A 22508-nucleotide genomic window follows, 5' to 3' on the forward strand; every position below is an offset into this window, starting at 1 on the left:
GATAGAAACAAAGCCAGGAAGATGGGCAAGGAAATCCACTAGACCTTGACAGCAAATAGGAAGAACCCATGGCACGGAGAAAATGGTTAGAGCCAGTTTAATAAAATTCACAACTTTTTTTTTTCTTTCAGTTTAACTTAATTTCCAAGCATTTTGTAGCTGCATTTTCTTTAGTTGAGAGGATCGTGTTTCCAGCCTCACGCGAACGAGGAGACATGCTAATCCCTCGGGGGACTTGATGCAGTGCTGCTGGGCTCTGTCAGCCTGGTGCACGTTGCAGAAGATGCAGAAACAAACACACTGGCATTTCAGCCTGTTCATGGGGCGGGGTGGGGGGAGGTTGGTGCTGGCCTTTAGCTACACACTTGGAAGTATTGGCTGAACCAGCCCTCCCAGTGCACAGCAGAACTTTAAAACAGAAAGTGAAGGATAATTTTCCTCCTGAAAAAGAGGGGTTTAGCAAGGCAGAAATGTACCCCAGAATGGAATTTGGCCAGGATGCCTGGATTTATATCCCTGCTCTTACAAAGAGTGGCATGTAAGCTCTTTTGTGACTGAGTGATTAGGGCAGGGGTAGAACTTCTCATTCAGAAGGTGAACAAAGTATGTCTAAAAGATCAGCTACCCTGAGTCTTGCACACTGACAGCAGGGATCTTTGTGGAGGCAGCTGCTTGAGAGACAGGGAAAGCTCTGAGCTATGTCACCTAGTCGTTCTGTCTCACGCCATTTTCACACGGTTGTAACACCACTGAATTAATTGGAGAATTCCAGATTTACACCAGTGGACGTGAGATCAGAATCTGACCCCAGATCACAAGGGGAGTGGGGGGTATGGCATTTGAATACCGATTTTATGAAGTACAGGTGTCTTGTGTTCACCAGCTCTAGCCTACAGGCAAGAGAAGTCATTGTACAACGGATGAAGGAAAATCTTTGTTCAAATGACACAGGACAGATATTCAGCAGAATGAGAGGAACAGTAAAGGGAATGAAAAGTGATTCACTCCCACCAAATCCAGGTTTAACATTTTGTGTGCGAAATTTTCCATTTTTTCCCCAACCTTTAATTTGCAAGTCCTCGGAGCCAGGCGAGAAGAAAGGCTGTCTTTGCAACGTGATGAAATGTTATTTCTATTGAAAAAGACAGGGACATCAGAACCAGGTGTAAAAGAGCCCATTAAATCACGGCTTGCGAGGCTCGTACAATAGACGGCCGGATTGTTAAACACGGAGGCTTTAAATGAGCTATGCTGCCTTGTGGCCAATTTGATGAGATGCGGGGGGCTGGACTTGAAGTGACCTGACAGAGGGATGCATATGTTTCATCAAAGCTACCAGGACTGCCTGAGTAACTGGAAACAGTGCTTCCACCTCTCTAGCCTGCACTGGCACGGGGACAAGACTGCAGAAGGGAAAACCTCTTCCCCTCTCTATAAGGCAGGGCTGCAAATCTAGTGGTCAGTAGAGTAGTAGTGCCCAGGCTTGCCACCAGGGTATTGGCTTGTGAGTGTGGTCAGACCTCTGGTGCTTTCACTGCATGTGGTGTGGCTAGCAGCTTTGATTAGGGGCTGTGCAGCAGTCTGCTTCTTTGTGGGATATCCGTGCGGTGCACTCCTCCATGTATTAACCCTCCCAATCCTGAGCTACCCTGGTTTGCTGTGGTGTGACCACTCTAGCCCTCTTTGTGGCTGGCTCAGTTTCATTTGCCCACCCCCAATGGGGCTAAGATTTTTTGCTCTCTGTTCTTAGCTGACAATAGGCCGTTCCCATGTGGGTTCTCTTCACCCACGCTACTCTCCGGCTTCATTGGTCGAGTTTCTGCTCCACGATGCTGTGACCAGATGGTGCCCAGCCTCTGCCTAGGTGTGGGTGGTGGAGAGGAGGGGAAAGGTGCAAAAACCTCTCTCTCTTTCATCCTTGTTGGGGGGCAGATCCCCACAGCAGTCAGGAAGGGGTTAAAGAGCTCCTCGGTCACGGTTAGCCCCCGCCCACTGCACGCTTGAAAGGGAAGATCCTAGCTCCGGGAGGTAGAGTGCTCTGAAGCCAGCAGAGCTGCAGCGCAGGACTCCCCAGCCCAGGGAAACAGGGTTTATTTACTGGGGAACCGTGTGACAGCTTGGAGGAAGACAAGGGTCTGGCTTTTTTCTTTTCTTGCCTTCGTTATCTTTTGGGAGCCCTAGGACTCAACCCTGCTGGTTTGAATACGTGAGGGGTAGGCGCCCAGACCCCTTACTGGGGACTGCGTTCCCCTGACGCAGTGTGGGACTGCAGGGACCCTGCCTCTTGTGGGCTGCAGAAGTATTTTGCCTTTTTCATTTGGACTCCTTGGCACCCCTGGAAGGGGGGCAGACTTCCTCAGAGGCACTTACCAAACGGCTGTGCCTTGGGCTACAAAACCAATCTACGGTAACCCTGTCAACCACCAGGGAAGAATGTCCAGGATAAGAGAGGTACCCAGCCTTGCCCCAAGGGGGCACCAGACAGCTATAACCTATCGCAACGCCCCCCACCACCACAGTCTTTGTTAAAGTATCAATCCCTACACTTTTCTCAGCCCCAGGCATTACTCCCAGCAAAAGCCCTGGGGCTTAAGCCTAGCCAGGGGCAATGCACCCACACTGGCCGGCAGAGCTGGGAGCATGCTGCGCCTTTGTAAGGGATGGGTCCGCATGCAGGGCCGGTGCAAGGAAGTTTCGCGCCCTAGGCGAAACTTCCACCTTGCGCGCCCCCCCAGCCCTGCGGCAGCTCCCTGCTCCCCCGCTCCCTCCCCGCCCTGAGGCACCCCCCGGCCCGGGGAGCCGTGCAGCACCTCCCCCACCCCAGCTCTAATTCCTCACCTCTGCTCCGTCTCCTCCCCGAGCACGCCGCCCCCGCTCTAATTCTCCTCCCAGGCTTGTGGCGCCAAACAGCTGATTGGCGCTGCAAGCCTGGGAGGCAGGAGAAGTGGAGCAGTGACCGCGCGCTCGAGCAGGAACGCTGTAAAAAAAAATTGGGGGCACCGCTTTTTGGCGCCCCCAAATCTTGGTGCCCTAGGCAACCGCCTAGTTTGCCTTAATAGTAGCACCGGCCCTGTCCACATGTGCACTAGCCCTGTGTACTTGGGAGCCCTAGCAAGGCTTCAGAGTAGCTGCCGTGTTAGTCTGTATCCGCAAAAAGAACAGGAGTACTTGTGGCACCTTAGAGACTAACAAATTTATTACAGCTGTAGCCCACGAAAGCTTATGCTCAAATAAATTTGTTAGTCTCTAAGGTGCCACAAGTACTCCAGTTCTTCTAGCAAGGCTTGTGTTTCTGTGATCTCCCCTTGAATTTACCCTCGATACTGGGCGCTGGCTATCGCACTCAAATGAATCCATAAGGTTCTATTCAGCATTTCTTACTGTGTGCTCAGGTAATGCTGTCTCAGAAGCCTATTGGGGCTGTGTTTGCATGAGGAGAAAGGAGCATTGCCGAGGCCCCATTATGAGAAGGGCTACGTACATTTCACTAAACCCCACATGCTTTCCTGGCAGCGTCCTCTGAAGCATGTGATTCAGAGTGATAAGTAAGATAGTTCTGAGGTTTTATCACCCTGGTTGCACACAGAGAGGTGCATTTATTTTGCACGTTTCATTTTCCCAAGAGGACATCAGTGCAATGGTGATACTTCAGCACATCTCGGTGCCATAAGAACAGCGGTACGCAGGCAGCTCAGCAAACCCCCTCCAGGCTGCCTGGCAAGGCTGGAAGATCAAGGGATACTTACACACGAATGACTCGGTCTCAGACAGCCACCACTTTTTAGGGTTGCCAGCCTCCCAGATTGGCCAGGACTCTACCGGAAACGGCATCAATCGCCGGTGACTATTGCAAGCAATCTGGGAGATTTGAATAGGTACAGTACAGTACAATTAATGACCTTTCCATGTTGGAAAAAAAAAAAATCTCCCGGAATAGCTTCAGACAGCGTTGGCAACCCTACCACTTCTGCAGTCATAAACTGGCAGTGAAACTCGTGCAGTTCTGTTACCCATGTGGAGGACAGGCAGCATTTGGGGCATGTATGTCCCACATGGCGCTCGGCTCTGTACAAGCCACCACAAAGCAGCTGCAAGAAGGCCGGGCTGGAGAAGGGTCAGGGTTAGGGCTGAAGAGTGAACTGCTTTGTGGCTTCTCATGACACGGGTGGAGCAGCAGAGCCAAGTGCAGCCTGACTGGGAGGATTTCTTCTCCTCACACTGCAGGCAGGGAAACTCCACGTCCTATTATTATTAATTGCTACTGCAGAAGCACCAATCACAGACCAGGACCCCACTGTGCTAGGCGCTGTACAAACACACAACACAAATATGGTCCCTGTTCCCAAAATCTGCCAGTTGAGGTAACCTACAGCCCAGCACTTGGGCAGGAGTATCTGTGCTATAATGTATCCTTTTTCCTGCCTGCTGACTGCTTAAACCAAAAATGGAGAAGGATTTTGAGAGAGGTGAGCGGCAGTATTTTTATTCCTTGAAACTGCTTCAAATAAAAGTTGATTTAAAAAAAATAATAATAAAAAGAGGAAATCAATGTGGGGAAAAGTTATTTTCAGCCCTAATAATGTCCAGTTTCTACAGTTTTATGAAAAAAGCCAAACATTTTACATTGTCTCTTCCCTCCCCCCCCTCCCCCCCGCTATAAAGTATTCAAGGAAGTTTTTGTAGGTGGGAAACTTTATTTTATGCTGGAGAAAAGGCAGTTTTCCTAAGGGGAAAAACAAGTCAATTCACAGCTTTGCCTGGAGTTGTCATTTCAGCACTTTAACTGTAAGAAAGCTGCTGTCAACTGGAAATGGAACTGGAACCTGGGGGCAAGAATGTCAAAAGTAGTTGCTTAAACGTGGATAGTAAGAGCCTGTATTTATGCATACAGCTAAGGAGAGCAAGGATGGCCCAATGGTTGGGGTACTAGCTAGGGACTGGGGAGACTTATGATCAGTTTGCTGCTCTGCCATTGTCCCCGTCAACACTGCAGCTGGGAGTTCGCTGCCTAGCCTGGGTAGAACTGCTCAAACTAGCTCATTCACAGTAGCAGTGTGGACACTGCGACACTGGGGGGTGGCTTGGACCCAGCGTGGATCCAAGCTTGGGGGGCTAGCCTGAGCCGCTGTCAGTGCTGCAGCATCCGCATCACTATCAGTGGTGCAGTAGCTCAAGCCGATCCAGTGTCACTCTATGCAGGTGGGGAAGCTTGCTCCCAGCTGCAGTGTAGACAGGCCTTGTGTGACCTTGGACAAATCACTTAGCATCTCTGTGCCTCAGTGCCTCATCTGTAAAATGGGAATAATAGCACTGCCCTGCCTCACAGGCGTGTGTTGGGAAGATAAATGCATTCAAGAGTGTGAGGTGCTCAGATACTGTGGGAGTGGGGGCCATGCAACTAAGGTTTCATCCTCAGAGTTTTTAACTCTGTGCGGGTCCTAGTGAGCAAGTCTCTTCCTCTGCCCCCCCCCCCCCCCGCCCCTTAACTTGAGCCTTTCAGATTAAATTTGCGATGTTTTAATGGTGGAATTTAAACCATGCCATTTAAAAATAGACATTTAAAGTGGTGCTTTCTAATGGTTAGAGCTGTCAGGGCAGATAATGAAACCGCCCTCTTGAACGAGTCTCTTTGAAGGTAATAAAACTTTGAACTAGTTTCTCTGTGGCCTGCAAGTTAGCCCATGTCTGAAGTGAATGACCACAGAGAAAGCCAGCTGAGAGACGGTATTTGAGTGTGTGGGAAGGGCAAAGGGCCTATGCTGTGAGACATGAAGGCATAAAGACAAAGCAAGGCCAATCCCAAACTGAGAGGCTTAGGACAGAGTGAAGAAGGCACTGACAGAATGAGTTCGGTACTGAGGGGGCCAGGCTGTTCAGGGGAATAAAGTAAAGAATATCAGTTATTCATATAAACAAAAGTAAAACTACTTAGCTTCTGTCTTAAAGACAACGGGTAAAATTCCAAAAGTGCTCAACCCTGGCCTAATTCTGCTCCCACTGCAATCAATAATCATTCCTCGCTCTTAAATTTCAAAGCTCTTTACAAATGTGGAAGCAGAGAAAGAACTGACAGGAAGGGGATGCAATGCATGACAGTTCTTTCTCTGCTTCCACACAAAGGAGGTCAGTATCATTATCCCCATTTCATAGCTGAGGACACTGAGCCAGAGAGAGGCAAAGTGACTTGCCCAAGGTCACCTAGCAGGCCAGTGGCGGAGCCAAGAATAGAGCCCGAATCACAGTTGAGTGCTTTCTCCATCAGAGCACAGTGCTTCCCAATGGGAGTTGACTTCCAGCCAAAGCACCTGGCCCAGGTTGAATGCTTTGGGGAATAGTACCCAATCAGAAAGAAAAGCCCTGAGGAACTATGTAGGTAGGAATAACAGCAGATTAGTCAGGGCAGGTGCAAGACCATTTGCTGCACAGAGTGCAGAACTCATGGCTAGTAGCCAAGCGGTGTATGTGTGCACCCATTGATTTCAATGGGACATCTCATGGGCTAGAGTGCTTAGCCCTTTGCAGGATCAAGCCCACAGGAAAATGTCAGAGATTTCCTGGAAGCTAAACTGATGACTAGGAGAGGGGATGGGATCTAGGGCCTATGGAAACTTTTCTGGAAATGCTTTTGTCTCCATGAGCGGGGCCGGGGCGCATTTAAGGGTTTGAATAGTTGGATGATGGGGTAAAGAAGCAGAGTTTAAATGTATTTGGTAGGGGCGAGTGGTTATACAGAAAGACTTGACTCCATCGAAAACAAATTGAAGCCATTGTCTCTGAAAATGTGCCAGGACTGGGGATTTTATTTAAACAAGAAGCTTGGGAAAAGCTCGAGTGCAGAGGAGCATGGAGGTTAGACAAGACCATCTGCTGGGGGTGTCAGTCAGGCAAAAGTAGCTATCTCTGGTAATAAAGGATAGGCGAGAAATTGCAGTTGAACTCTGAGCAGGAAATTAAGATCAGAAGAGGCTGAGATCCTGGACAAGTAACAGGGTGACGGACAAAGGAGTTAAATCAAAGTAGGCACAAGGCCAAAAGGAAAAGCTGGAAATGGCCAGATAGCCGTGTGAGAAGCTTAATAGCAAAAAGCGATGAACTAAAATGCCTAGCAATGGAAAAGAACCTTGAGATAATAAGCTTTTGTGAAACGGGTTGAATGACAAAAAAATCAGTGGGATACTGGGGTACCTGGCTATAAACCATACAGGAAAGACAGATTCAGCCGAAGGGATGGGAGACCAGCACAGTACCTAAAACAATCCCTCAGGGCATGTCTACACTGCGATAAAAGACTCATGGCTGGCCCAGGTCAGCAGACTTGGGCTTGAGCTGTGGGGCTATGCAACTGCACTGTGGATGTTCAGGCTTGGGCCAGAACCTAGGTCTGAGACTGCACAAGGAAGGGAGGGAGGCTTTTAAAATCCGGGTCGTCTCCTCTGCCAGCTCCAGTGTTCTTTGTCACAGACAGCTGGTTCATAACAATGTCATGATTCCTTTATTCAAACATTACAAACACAACTATGAGAGCCTGCTGTAAGCCCCAGCCTGCCACACCCTGTTCTGCCCGGCAGAGAAAAGCCCTGTCTTCCAAATGCCAGCCACATTGCTGCTGAAAAGGGTTTTAGATTCGCTCCTGAGCTGGTGTAAATCTGTGTAAGCTCCATAGTAACCGGCAGGAGCGCCGCCCCCGACATGCTGCCCCCGACAGAGGCGGCGGAAGGTCCCGCCCCCGACATGCCACCCCCGACAGAGGCGGCGGAAGGTCCCGCCCCCGACATGCCACCCCCGACAGAGGCGGCGGAAGGTTCCGCCCCCGAAATACCACCGACATCCGGGGCGGCCGAAGATCCGGCCGCTGCAGTCGCCACTCCCCAAATGTTAGCGCCCTAGGCGACCACCTAGTAACCGCCTAGCCCTGGTAACCGGGTGAAATGCTATGGCCTATGTCATACAGGCGGTCAAACCAGATGATCTAATAGTTTCTTTAGGCCTTAAAATCAGGGTCATGATTTGTTATGGGACAAAGGGAGCAGCTGACCCCCTCGTCTGACTTTCCATAGCTCCTTGTCAGCTCGTGCTGTGGTTTCAGAGTAGCAGCCGTGTTAGTCTGTATCCGCAAAAAGAAGAACAGGAGTACTTGTGGCACCTTAGAGACTAACAAATTTATTAGAGCATAAGCTTTCATGGACTACAGCCCACTTCTTCGAATGAAGAAGTGGACTACAGCCCACTTCTTCCCACTTCATTCGAAGAAGTGGGCTGTAGTCCACGAAAGCTTATGCTCTAATAAATTTGTTAGTCTCTAAGGTGCCACAAGTACTCCTGTTCTTCTTTCTTCGTGCTGTGGTGTCTACCCTGGGCTTGCGGGTGTCACCGTGTGGCACGCTGCGGCTCCTAATCACTGTATTGTCAGCACTGCCCCCTCTCCTCAGCAGCTGGACAGGCAGCAATGGTGCAGCTTAGCCTGGAGCTGAATGTGGAGCAAACCGAGCCCTGATCCCTGTCCTAGGCCGCCCCCACCCCCACACTCCCTAAGTTAGGACTGGCACATGCCCCCTCCCCTCCTTTGAGATGGGCCTGGCCTGCTAATCCCACCCATGAACAGTCATGGGTGGGGAGGCAGATACTGTGATGCTGATGCCAGGAGACTCCCTCCCAAGAATGCTTAAAATCTATGAATGTAGCTGCTGTGAGCACAACTTTGAAAGGAGTCGAAGCTGCAACTAGAACAATAAATAAATTACAAAACCAAATAGAAATATGAATCGTTTCATGATTTTAAAAAGGAATCAAGCAGGAAAATAAAACAGCATTGTATCAATGCACAGAAAATTAAACCAATCTGTTCCCTGTTTCATCACGCAAGTGGAGTGAAGCGGAAAAAACAAACAAACAAACAGCATAAATGGTACCAAGTACTTTACATGTTTTAAAAAAAATCTTTTTATTTGATGCTTTGAGTTGTTAGCAAGGAATTTTGTGTGTCTTAATATGAGCTTTATTTTATTCTATTCCGATGATGTCCCTTTTCAGGATTCTGGACAAACTGCTAGGCTGTCAGAGGAGAAATTGACAATATTTATATGGGCCAGAATCCAAGTACAGTTTATTTCTCTTGTTCAAGTGCCCCAGACAGACCTCTCTGCATGGCTGTGTGATGACTGGCTAACTTTCAAGTCTGCAGCAGCTAAGGTAAAATAGAGAAATACAGGCAGCCCCTACGTTTCTGACAGAAGCAAGTAAATAACAACTTATCAAGCAATATATTTAAACTATACATTTACAGTGACAGGCTTCTAGATTTCAATGCACAATATTTAAGGCAGCAGAAGATAATTTCCTTAGGGTTTCCTTAGGGGTCATGTCACCGGCTGATGCTGATTGCCTATTCTGAAATAGTGTGAGGAATGGATTGAGATATTCATGACAGTAGGTGGACTAATGGAATTCTGTGACTATTTAAAATGTGCAGGAGTTTGTTATAATACTGTAATAGAAATGTCACTTGCCCTGATGGGAGTAGAGAGGAGGGGGAAAAAGCTGTCAATGAATAATAATGAAGTTATTTAAATGCCAACTTTCTCACAAACATTTTACAAAATATAAATTATTCTAGACGTTTTTAGCTAGTTTGGTCTTAATTTACACAGAGAAGTCCGATTCAGACCCATCTGGATGTTTGGTGCTGTTTAATTATTGTCAGGTCATTTGGCTGGGTAAAAATTAGAAGTGTTTGTCTTGCTGGCTGCATGCAAAAATAAGTTTGATTTCAGATAAACATTAAACATTAGTCTCGTTCTAAATATACATTGGTACAAATCAGGATTGACTCCCTTGAAGCTAATGAAATTAGTATGGTGCAAAATGGGTGTCCGTCAGATCAGGAACAAGCCAAATACTCTGTCTCTGAATATTACACTTTTACTATTTAGTATTTGAATTCCAGTAGCACCTACTATGTGTTAGTGTAACCTGCAGTAAGGGCTTGTCTGCATGAGAAAGTTGCACTGCTTTAATTAAAGTTGTGATTTTTAAACTGGTTTAGTTAAGCTGGTGCAAACCCTGATGTGGATACTCTGTTCGTTTTCAGAGTGCCTTCGTTTGGTCGCTTAGCTTAAACCTGTACCCAGTCAACCTAAGTCAAAATAAGCCACTCTGAACTTGAACTAAGAGTGTCCGCACAAGGGTTTGCAGCAGTTTAAGTAAATCAGTTTAAAAACCATGTTACGATAAACCAGTGCAAATTCTGTGTGTAGACAAGGCCTAATGTAGTATAGCTCTTTGTCCCCTTCTAGGAGACAAGGGCAGGTATAGAAGTTCCGGTCAGCTACTGCCTTTAAGCTAATGGATCTGGGCTTCCATCTCCAGCAGCAAGGCAAACGTATGTTTTTGGATCCACAAGTTTTCTGTTCAGTCCCTGCAGATGACCTAGCCAGCAGTATAGTTGCATTAGGCACTGTACATACTCACAGGAAGATTAGGTATTGGTATGAGCTTACCATCTAAGAAGGGAACCGACCTATGACCTGATGGGTCAGGGGAGGTCAATCAATATATAACCCTCTAGGGTTCCATTTGGTAATTCTATTAAGCAGTGGTTACCAAGCTGTACAACAAGCTTTCTATTGACTGTTCATATAGCGCTAAGTCTCCATCCAGCTTAGGGTTGCCTGGTCGAAAAAGGACCCTGGCAGCTCTGGTCAGCACCGCCGACTGGGCCATTAAAAGTTCAGTCGGCGGTGCAGGGGGCTAAGGCAGGCTTCCTGCCTGCTGTGGCTCTGTGCGGCTCCCGGAAGCAGTGGCATGTGCTCCCTCTGGCTCCCAGGCGTAGGGGCAGCCAGGGGGCTCTACACGCTGCCCCCATCCCAAGCACCAGCTCCGCAGCTCCCATTGACCAGGAAGCGTGGCCAATGGGAGCTGTGGGGGTGGTGCTTGCGGATGGGGCAGCGTGCAGGCCCACCTGGTAGCCAGAGGGAGGACATGCCACATCTTCCGGGAGTCGCCTGAGGTAAGCGCCGCCCAGAGTTTGCACCCCTGACCCCCTTCCACACTCCAACCCCCTGCCCCAGCCCGGATCCCCCTTCCTGGCCTCCAAACCCCTCGATCCCAGCCCAGAGCCCCCTCCTGCACCCCAAACTGCTCATCCCCAGCCCCACCCCAGAGCCTGCACTCCTGCCGGAGCCCTCACCCCCCATACCCCAACCCCCACCCCAGCCCGGAGCACCCTCCCGCACTCTGAACCCCTAATTTCTGGCCCCATTCTGGAACCTGCACCCCCACCCCAGAGCCCGTACCCCCCTACCACACCCCATCCTCCTGCCTCAGCCTGGAGCCCCCTCCCGCACCCCAAGCCCCTCATCCCTGGCTCCACCCCAGAGCCCGCTCCCGCATCTGGAGCTCTCACTCCCTCCCGCACCCCAACCCCCTGCCTCACCCAGAGCCCCCTCCTGTACCCTGAACTCCTCATTTCTGATCCCACCCAGGAGCCTGCACCCCCAGCCAGAGCCCTCACCCCCTCCTGCACCCCAACCCCCGAGCTAGCCCAGTGGAAATGAACAAGTGAGTGAGGGTGGGGAGTATGAGCGACGGGGGGGATGGAGTGAGCAGGGGCGGGGCCTTGGAGGAGGGGCGGGGCAGGACAGGAGGCGGGGCAAGGGTGTTCGGTTTTGTGTGAGTAGAAAATTGGCAACCCTAATCCTGCCGACCCCATCAAAAACCACAATGCTCCTTCTGTTGAAGTCTGTGAGAGTCTTGAACTGCTTGCCGTGCCTCTACTCTACCTATCCTGTAAGCAAATGGAAGATTTACTCTCCATGGCTACCAGTCCAGCTCTCCTGCAGACCTACATAGTAAGGGGAATATGGAGCCTTGACAATAGTGGCCTCCTCTGGGCAGGGGTAGAGCAGCCGCATCCCAAGAGTTTATCCAGGCACACGTAACACGTCACGCATGGAATAAAGCACTGCCTTCCCAGGATGCAGGTGGAAGTCTTGACCTCCATTCAGTGCTGCAGAGGTCAAAATATGTTCCAGTTCTGTCTGTTATTTAAGCATGTGGGTACTGTTAAGCATGTGAGTTGTCCAGATAGAGTTAATCAAATATTATTTACCATTTTCCTCCCAGTCAACAAAATGGCTTTTTAACAAAACAGAAAGTTTTGTGACAATTCATGTTTTTTTGTCAAAATTTGTCATGATTTCAACCACAAAAGCCCCAAACAAAACCCTTTTTGTTTTCCAATGAAACCTTGAAAACTCTTGCAGAAAACATGTTTTCTTCTAAGCTTTTTGCAGAAAATAATAATTTTTCTGACCGGCTTTAGTCAGTGAGTCTACTGTTGTGCTTAAAGTTATACATGTGTTTAAATACCATGTTCACTGGGAACCGGGGTCGGTATATAATTTAAATATTGCAGTAAAGAAAGCAAGCCTTGTTTTTCTGCCCACGGCTAATTCTTTCTGATTGCAGTTGGTCCATTTTTTCCCAATCAGAACAGTGTTTTCTGTCAGAAAATGCTGATTCACCTAATCGAAACATTCCATAGGGATGTATCGACGTTGTTGACATTTTTGATAGAAAATGATTGAAAAGATTCATTTTGATAAGGTTGAAGCATCTTGGTTTGACTTTATCATTTTGCTTCTGTTATAAGGTAACAAGGGGAAACGATACAGTCAAAATTAAAAGTTCTGTCCATATAGACAAGAAACAAAGTCAAAAAAAGTTTCAATTTTTCTGATATACAATTCTTGTTCCACAAGAAATTTCGAATTTTCATGCTGACTTGGGAAGGAAGAAAAAAATCAGGATTTCCAGCAAAACAGAATTCTAGGTTCTGACCAGCTCTGTATATAATATTTAGAAATGTATAAAAAAGAAGGGCAGTGTTCAAATAGCATGAGAGGAACAGGAAAAAACAGATGCAAATAAGATACATTTAGCTATGTTTTTTGGAGTGTGTGATTATTAGTCACTTAGGGCAGAATCACGAAAAGCATGGATTATGGATAAGATTGAAATCAGATGCTAGCTCCTTTGATCACTTGCATATTTGTTCATCTGCAAAACATCTTGTTTTTTCCCCCAAGCTTTCTACTATTTCTCGTGCTGTTATAGATGTTGACAGAAGCACTCTCTTCCATCTGTAGATAATGTTACCTTGTAAATAAAGCCATGAATGCAAAATAATTGCCTGGAGAGTCAGAAAAAATGGCTAGTAATTCTGAATATAAGATCATTACTTACAATAGATTTGAAACATCTGTTTCATGGTTGGTTTTTTTGTTTTGTCTTGTTTTGCTGTGTGGCTTTTTGTTTTTAACATCTTCATAATAAAATGTATGCGGTGAATTCTCCTGGCAATTTTCCTGGTGCCACTCTATCAAAATAAATGAGATAACATTAGTGCAATTAAAGGGAGACATTAACCCATTAATCAATATACAGATTCCTAACTCTCTGAGCCAAATTCTGCCCTTTGGTAACTTTTACTCTTTCATCTTTACTGATAATCTCAGTTTAAATAGAGGCAGAATGTGGTGCCACACACAATGCAACAGAAATATCAATAAAGAGCATATGCAAATCTTGGCCACGGGGAGGCAGTGTTAAGATATGGCTAGTGTAACAGATGGAGGCCAGGAATTCAGGATTGTGTTGTATTCTACCTACTGCGTATGGCTCCCAGCACCATAGCGTTACAGCATCTCCCATACGTTCAGAAGTAGAACTAACAGTAATGATACCCCTCTTTCTTCCTTCTCAGCCCATAGGCGAAATCGTTTGCATGGGGGGGGGGTGTGCATGTGTGAGAGAAGATCATAGATATAAGTTTAGTCACTGCTTATCTCTTTGTGGGAGTGCTAGTTTAGGCCCAGTTATCTCCTGTTGTCACAAACTGCCTCTGACTTGCTGATGGCTTCATTGTTCTGGTGGAATGTTGCTGTCTTGGGAGCGCACAGTAACAGAGGATGGGGGAGTTGCTGGCCAATCCCGTGGAAGGCTTTGAATCCAGCAAGCTTCAGCTGGATTCTGGATTCCGTGGGGAGAGAGTGGCGCACTAGGGTAAAGTGCTTATGTTGACCGGGGTTGCTAAGCAGTGAAGCGGCTGCATTTTTTACCACTTGGAGCTTTTTTCTGTGTGGGGGGTTTATTTAGAGCAGGTGGGAACAGTTTTGCCAAAATATACTGAACTGAAATGTTTTTCAGAGCAGTATCAATTTTGACAAAAACAGAGGGAGAGAGCGGGAAAACACATATGCCTACTTGCTATGTACCTGGTGGTTAGGGCACTGATTAGGATGAAAAACTCTGCTATGAATCAGGAAGAGCAAGGACTTGGAACCTGGTTCTCCCACATCCCAGGACAGTGTTCTAACCATCAAAATATAATTGCCTAATTAAAAAGCTTGTGTTTTGATCCCCAAACAGACACTTTGACACAATTCTGGTTTTTGCAAAAAAATGTTTGAAAAGTTTTGTTTTTGTTAAAATGTGGAATTAAAACAAATTTTGAAACCTTGAAGGTTGCTGTGAAATGGAATTGCCATCTTCTGGTCAGCCCCAGGTTTAATTCCTAGATATAATGAGATGTAATAGCCAAACCTGGAGATCATGGGTGTCGGCAGCCGGGCATCAGAATGATAGGTTGGGAGGTGATATTCTGGCCCTCTGCAAATGGAAGTGGAAGTTTTTAGTGATACATCCATTCCTTACAATGACAACATTTGTGACAGTAGTGTGTTTGTTTTAAAGGCACACGTTCTTCTTTTGAAATATTTATGCTTGTCCAGAAACACGTTGCATTCTTCTGTGGTATATAGTCCCAGACAGTACTAAGTGTTCCATCATCTACCACATTCTTCTAGATACTAGAAGATAATCCTTTTAAACAGGATTCACATAACGAATTGAATCTTTTGCTAATAATTGATCTCTGTTCCAGTCAAGCGTCAGAATAGAGTTCTTGGCTACATTAGACAGCCTTAAATATTTTCTTTATTTGTCCTCATTAAGAACAGATAGCTGATGTCTCTACTAGCAACACTGATATCGGAGATACTTTCAAAAGAAGCACGTCAATTTGTAGAGTCGTTAAGCTTTTTTTTTTACCATCCTCTGTCTTTTTTTTTTTACACAACAAGCCCATGTGAACTGTAATACTCATGCTGTTGGGCTTTCCTAAAGGAAATCAGTGGCTTTCACTCTGAGAACACATTGTTTTTACTAAGCAACAGCACTTGGCCGTGCCTGGAAAGGATGCAGTATTTTATGTAAAAAAAGAACCTGAGTGAGCTTATAATATACTGAAGTGATAACTTAGCCCCTCGCTCTCAGTTATTTGACATTTACAATAATTATCATCATCTCCTCTTCTATCGAGAATTAATGTTTCTTATTGAACATGTTTATTTTAAAGTGCAGTGGGAAGATGCTGTTTTAATGTTTCCTAATCCAATTTAAATGCAAATGTTAACCACTCACATGATGCTGTGTGTACATAATTAAGCATCATTATATACTAAATGAATCATTCAAAAAGCTCCGGAGAGACATTCCACTATGTAAAACATAGGCTTCACATTGAAAAGCAGCCAAGTGGCTTGTGCCTTTTGTGATTAAGTATTTGTACTTATTAAAGCTCTCTTTTGATTTATAGGTCAACAGATTACGGGACAACATATGAGAAACTGAACGATAAGGTTGGCCTGAAGACTATTTTGAGCTACCTGTACGTCTGCCCAACCAACAAGCGCAAGGTAAGTGAGAATACGTTTAGCGTCTTGTTAGTTTATGATATGACTTCTGCCTTGGCTGGTTAATCTTCATCCATTCCCTGAATGTTCATTACTGCTAATGTAAGTACTATGGACCAGATCCTGTGTTGGTGTAAATTGGCATAGCTCTATTGAAGTAAATGCCGGTTTACAACAGCTGAGGATCTGGGACTGTGATTGTCTACAAGGCATGGATGGGAATAAAAGGTATCGAGCATCCCATCATATGTATACCTTCTGGCTGGGGATGATTTCATTGTTTAGAAGGGGAGAGACTCGTTAAGATGTTAGGATCTCCGGAAACCAGATTGCATGTAAGGTTATGTGCCCTGACAGTTCTCCCACTAGCCAACTGAACAGGATCTGACAAAATCCTGAAGAGAAAATGCTCCCAAAGCCCAGAAGGTTTTAATTAGGCAAGCACCCCACTGAGTTACAATTTAGTGAGAGTTTATGATGCCGGCATGCTTGTAAAAGGCAGAGGCTACCTTCTCTTCTGTACATTTCTGACAGGGTCTCTTGCTATATGGAAGTATAGGGCACAGGGTATGAAGAAGTAGGGTGATGATTGGGAATAATGCCCTGGATTGTCCCACACAGACCCCTGATTAAAGGGGACACCCCCAGGCAGTCTCCCTCAAATTCTGTATTAAGCAAGGTTTTAGCTGTCTCCGTGGTACCATTCACCCCCTCTCTGCAGACCCTGCTGCTCCGTCTCAGCCTGTGGTGTGTGTCCTTTTAGACTGCTTGCTTTTTGAGGCAGGGACTTCATTTTCCTCTGCACTTGAAAGGCACCTAACTGGTTTAGGGAAACTGAGACAGTTCATATGGATTGGGAATTTCCATGCAGTATACACAGGATAAATGCCTGCATAAGAAAAAAAAACAAGAACACCAGCATTCTCGATCTTAAAGTCTGTGTTGTCCCAAGACATGGGAACAGTTGTTCAAGGATTGTTCATTTGGGGTGAAATTTACCCCTGCACAGAGGGCCAGTACAAGGCTAGGTACCAAGAACTATTTAATCCCTTAGGACTTCTTCCTCCCACAGCATGGGTGATAAATTAGTGTGGGATCTTGTCTGTAGGGCTTAACTGGGATTTAAATATTGCATAGGCTTCTTGCTGGCCCTTTGCACAATAGCGAATTTCACCCTTATTACATACTTGTGCTGTAATGAGAGACTGAAAGGTCATATGTAGTAGTGGCAGAAATGATCACTTGGGTCATCTGGTTTGATACTCTGCATTTTATATAACTGCCTTTCCCACAAATGACTTCTGTGACCTATTATGTGCCATAAAGAAGTTACCATTTGCACCAGCTAAGTTCCCTTGAGGCAGCATACATGTCTGTCTTTTGAAAATATTCAGAGTTTTAAGTCGATGAATAGCTCTAGCTTGCTTGTTTGAGGTCTGACTAGTCCATGTTTTGCATTCATCAACCACGTTTTGGTTTTCCACATTATACATTGAATTGCCCGTCTGTGACTTGAGCGCAGGGGGTAAACACCACTTCCAAATAAACAGAGAAGAATGATGGATATGAAGTCATTTAGATGACTTGAAACCTATACTTACCCAGGATGTCCATGTAGTCTGAATAGAACCGTCATAGACACCAGTTTTTGTACAATGTGCCATTGATACTCTGGTAGCTCTTACTCAGGTAACTTTTCATCCCCCAACTAAAATGGAATTTGCAAATTAAGGTCTCAATCCTGCAAACGCGTCTATACATGAGTAACTTTACGCCCCGTGGATTTTAACGAGATTACACATGCAAGTAAAATTACTCATGTGAAGACATGTTTGCAGAACTGGGGCCTAATTCAGATTATTTTAGTTTAAATGATCCTGTAGTTTCTATGCCTCATGGACAAGCTTGACAAGTGTACCATTAGCAGTACTTTAGACTACATCGACACATGAAGGTGGAGGTGTGATTCCTTGCTCAAGCAGACATAATCACCCTAGCTCTCTTTGAGCTGGCATGCTCCAAATAGTCGTATAGCTTTGGGCTATACGGTTGCCAGGTGTCTGGTTTTTGACTGGAACACCCAGTCAAAAAGGGACCCTGGTGGCTCTGGTCAGCACTGCTGACTGGGCTGTTAAAAGTCTGATTGGTGATGCAGAGAGGAAAGCAGGCTCCCTGCCCGGATCTGTGCGACTCCTAGGAAGTAGCCAGCTTGTCCAGCTCTTAGGCAGAGGGGCGACCAGGGAGGGTTCGTGCACTGCCCCCGCCCACAGGTGCCGCCCCTAGCACCGGCTCCGTAGCGCCCATTGGCCGAGAACCACAGCACACGGAGCACATAGAGCTTCCCTGGTCGTGCCTCTGCCTAGGAGCCGGAGGGACATGTCGCCGCTTCCCGGGAGCAGCCAGACGTCAGCGCCACCTGGAGCCCACATCCTGATCCCTGTCCCGCACCCCTGCCCCACCCCAGACTCTGCAGTGCCAGCCCAGAGCCTGTACCTCCTCCTGTACCCCAACCCCTGCCCCAGCCTGATGAAAATAAGTGAGGGTGGGGGAGAGCAGGTGACAGGAGGGGGGATGGAGTGAGCGGGGGGCAAGGCCTCAGGGAAGGGATGGGGCAAGGGTGTTCAATTTTCTGCAGGTAGAAAATTGGCAACCCTAACAAGCTACCCTCCCCGAGTACATACCCCTGGGATCCAGGCAGGTTTGTACTTGGGGCGGCTAGCCCAGGTTGCCACTCACCTTGCTGTTCACATACAAAATGGGAAATGACTGCCTAGAAAGAAGTACTGCGGAAAGGGATCTGGGGATCATAGTGGATCACAAGCGAAATATGAGTCAACAGTGTAATGCTATTGCAAAAAAAGCAAACATCATTCTGGGATGTATTAGCAGGAGTATTGTAAGCAAGACACTAGAAGTAATTCTTCTGCTCTACTCCGCGCTGATTAGGCCTCAGCTGGAGTATTGTGTCCAGTTCTGAGTGCCACATTTCAGGAAAGATGTGGACAAATTGGAGAAAGTCCAGAGAAGAGCAACAACAATGATTAAGGGTCTAGAAAACATGACCTATGAGGGAAGATTGAAATAATTGGGTTTGTTTAGTCTGGAGAAGAGAAGACTGAGCGGGGACATACAGTTTTCAAGTACATAAAAGGTTGTTACAAGGAGGAGGGAGAAATTTTTTTCTTCTCAACCTCTGAGGATAGGACAAGAAGCAGTGGGCTTAAATTGCAGCAAGGACAGTTTAGGCTGGACATTAGGAAAAATTTCCCAACTGTTAGGATAGTTAAGCACTGGAATAAATTGCCTAGGGAGGTGGTGGAATCTCCATCATTGGGGATTTTTAAGAGCAGGTTGGACAAACACAAGTCAGGGATGGTCTAGATCAGTGGTCTCCAAAGTGGGGTGCGCGGCAGGAGGAGCGCCGCCGGAGCAGCGCCGCCGGAGCAGCGCCGCCTTCGGCAGTTCGGGCGGCTTTTTTTTTTTTGCTTCGGCAGTTCGGGCGGGGGTCCGAGTGTCTTTTTTCTTTTTTTGGCTTGGGGCGGCAAACATGGTAGAGCTGGCCCTGCGGCGCAGCCGGGAGTGCGTGTTCAAAATTTTTTTATTGATAGGGGTGCGCAATCAAAAAAGTTTGGAGACCACTGGTCTAGATAATACTTAGTCCTGCCTAAGGGTACTGGACTAGATGACCTCTCGAGGTCCCTTCCAGTTCTGTGATTCTATGCTACCACGGCTACCCTACTATTTTTAGCATGCTAACTTAATGAGAGTTAGCACAAGTATGGCTACATGAGCGTGGAATCACAACCCCAACTCCAAATGTAGGCCTAGCCTTTGTTCTCTATGTTTGCAGCAAGAGAGATTTGAGTTAGATATTAGGGAAAACTTTCTAACTCTCAGGCTAGGTAATCACTGGAACAGGTGACCTAGGGAGGCTGTGGAATCCCCATCACTGGAGGTTTTCCAGAACAGGCCAGACAAACACCTGTTGAGGTGGTCTAAGTATACCTGGTCCTGCCTTAGCATGGGTGGGAGGTGGGTGGAGTAGATGATCTCTTGCGGTCCCATCCAGCCCTATTTTCTTATGAGTCTATGAGTCTGTCCATTTTGATGTTTGGGACATGGTTGCTTTAAGAAGAATGGGGAAGAACAAGGTGGCTTTGGGGAGGAGAGATGCATGGAGCTGGGGATTTTGACACCGGTTCTGTTAGTGCTGCGGGTGGTCTCTCTCTCTCTCTTGCAAGTTGTATGAAAGCAAAATTGCCACTTGGATGCTGACCTTTGAGCTGTGCATGGATGCACAACAGGGGATTTAGGATGTGGAACGTCGCTCCTTCCCCACTCCAATGGACTGAGTTTTCGTATTGTTTGAATGATTGCTGGAAGACCCAAAAAGAAGACTGACTGGTCTATCCGGGCTGCTACAGAGCTACCTGATTAATGAAGCATACTTAACTAAATTGCTCAGATTTAAAAAAATCAGGCTGGATAATGAGATCTTGATTTTAAAAAAAAACCACAGGCTTGTAACTTTCCTAGTCCCACAAAGGAGTTCAACACAAATTATTGAAACTGAGTGCAGTACTTTGAGAGAGGATGATGACTGACTGTTCTCGGACATTTAACGTAATGGAAGCAGAGAGGGGGGCCCTAGCCATTTAAATCATGATTTTGATTGTTAAATGGAAATGAAAAGAATGTTCAGCTGCAGATAAATGGGGCTCCCAGGGTCGCCTTTTGAAATGCTGATAGATTTACGTAGGACAATGAAGGTCTTTACAAATGGTGAGAAAATCAATAACGTTGACACAGCAGTATATTTGTGTACAATTTCTTTCCTTGCATCGTGATATTTTCCAATGAAATAGGCATTTGATAGATGTAGAAAGGGATGTGCTTGAATAAAACCTGGATCTAGGCCCATTGAAAAGTTATTTTGTGATATATTTTTCCCTAATCAGTTATCTCTGAGAAATAAAAAGCACATTGAATAATAAAATATTAATACTTTGCACTGGTATCATGAAAGTCCTCTGACGGTCTCAAAGTCGGTCTGTTGCTGATTCTCCCTTGGAAACTTAGGCCAAGATTTTCAAAAGTTACTATAGATTTTGGGCATCTCTACTTTGGTACGTTCAACTTGAGATGTCTTTGAAAGGACCTGCTTTTCAGAAGGTAGGTGCTTAAGATGAATTCTGAAAATCAGGGCCCATTGGAATTATTATTGACTTATTCAGCCATAAATTCCTTTCTTAAATCCAAAGGCCGAATTATAGTTACACAATTTATTCTAAACATGTCTAAAAAGCCTAAATAATAAGCAATTATTGTTACCCATGCAGTAACAAATTCATAAGCACTCGATTAAAATACAAAAGGCCTAGACCCAGGGTTGCTTAAACCCATCCTGACTAGCTCCAACTGGATAGGCAGGAACCAGTAATGAATACTGTTAAGAGGTTATCTTTTGATACTCTTTAACAAACAAGTGATGTCATTGCCAATGGCTAGCTTTAGTTAAGAACCAGTTTGGGGCAGCTTGGGGTTGACCCCTTTCCTGACCTTGAGTAGACATGATTTTATGAATGGGCTCCTTCTTTAAGACAACATTGGTATGTCAAAGGTTACTACCAGTTCATCACAGATCAGCTTTTCTTTATTGTTAAACTAGTTAGAACTATTCCTGATAAATGAGAGGCTTCTCTTTTCTTATCAACCAAACTTTGAGCTCAGTATTTTCCCCAAAATTAATCTTGCCAGATGCCAATAGATTCAAAAATTAGAAGCAATCCTAGATTATTCCAGTTGGAAGGGACCTCAGGAGGTCATCTAGTCCAAGCCTCTGCTCAAAGCAGGACCAATCCCCAAGTGGCCCCCTGAAGGATTGAACTCACAACCCTGGGTTTAGCAGGCCAATGCTCGAACCACTGAGCTATCCCTCCCCCTGTTTTTAAGGCCTTGTTACATTTTCCCCTGTTATATTCAAAGCCTTTCTATGGCTGATAAAACCCCCTTTATTTTACTTAAACTACAAAACACATCTACTTTCCTTCATTCCTACAGGCCCAGTGCTTAATTTGTCATGAAAGAGGAGCTGGGGCTCAAGCAGTTAGTTGCCAGGGCGCTAGCAATTTTTTTTTTAATTTTCATAATTGATGCGGCAATCCCAGAGGTGCCGGGGCTATGAACTGCCAAATCCAGAGGTGCCGGGGCTATGAATTGCCAAGTTTAGAGGTGCTGGAGCTATGAACTGCAAGGCCCTAGCACAAATTAAGCACTGACAGGACCCCTCTAAAACATCTTAAGATGGAGGCACCTACAATCACTAGTCACGTCTGAACATCTTGATGTATTTGTAGTTGTGCTTTGACTAGCCTCTTGGAGAGATCGCTCAGGACTGGGATGTTTGACACTGGGCAGTAGTTGGCTAGAACTGATGTATCGGGGTAGGGTTTTTTTTCAGTGTTGGTTGGACTGTTGTGTGTTTGAAGGAGGAAAGGAAGATTCCTTCTGTCCACAATATGTTGGCTGTTTTTGTCAGGAGTGGCATCAGTTGCTCTTGATTCCTTCACAAGCTAGTGGGGTGTGGGTTGGCCCATTCCTGCAGCTCTTAAGCATCCAAAACTCCCATTGCTTTGTAACGTGTGTAAAGCTTACAAGATTTGGACCAGGGTGTACAGCATCCCAGGAATACCAAACACAGGCTGATGGTCTGTTGCAAGTTTGTGTGATCTAAATTAGTTGTCCTACTTGTTGGTC

The 22508-nt window shown here is 46.1% G+C and overlaps 1 protein-coding gene across 2 annotated transcripts in view; it reads left to right on the plus strand.

The window, feature by feature from the left end:
• The window catches only part of SORCS1 (sortilin related VPS10 domain containing receptor 1), a 417040-nt gene that overhangs the window by 165557 nt on the left and 228975 nt on the right, over positions 1-22508 (plus strand). For both annotated transcript variants that reach the window (XM_054033265.1, XM_054033266.1), the window contains exon 3: positions 15656-15755. In XM_054033265.1, coding sequence (XP_053889240.1) covers positions 15656-15755 — 100 coding nt within the window. The remainder of the gene's footprint in view (positions 1-15655; positions 15756-22508) is intronic.

Source organism: Malaclemys terrapin, chromosome 7 (assembly GCF_027887155.1).
Source record: "Malaclemys terrapin pileata isolate rMalTer1 chromosome 7, rMalTer1.hap1, whole genome shotgun sequence".
Classification (NCBI taxonomy): Eukaryota; Metazoa; Chordata; order Testudines; family Emydidae; genus Malaclemys; species Malaclemys terrapin.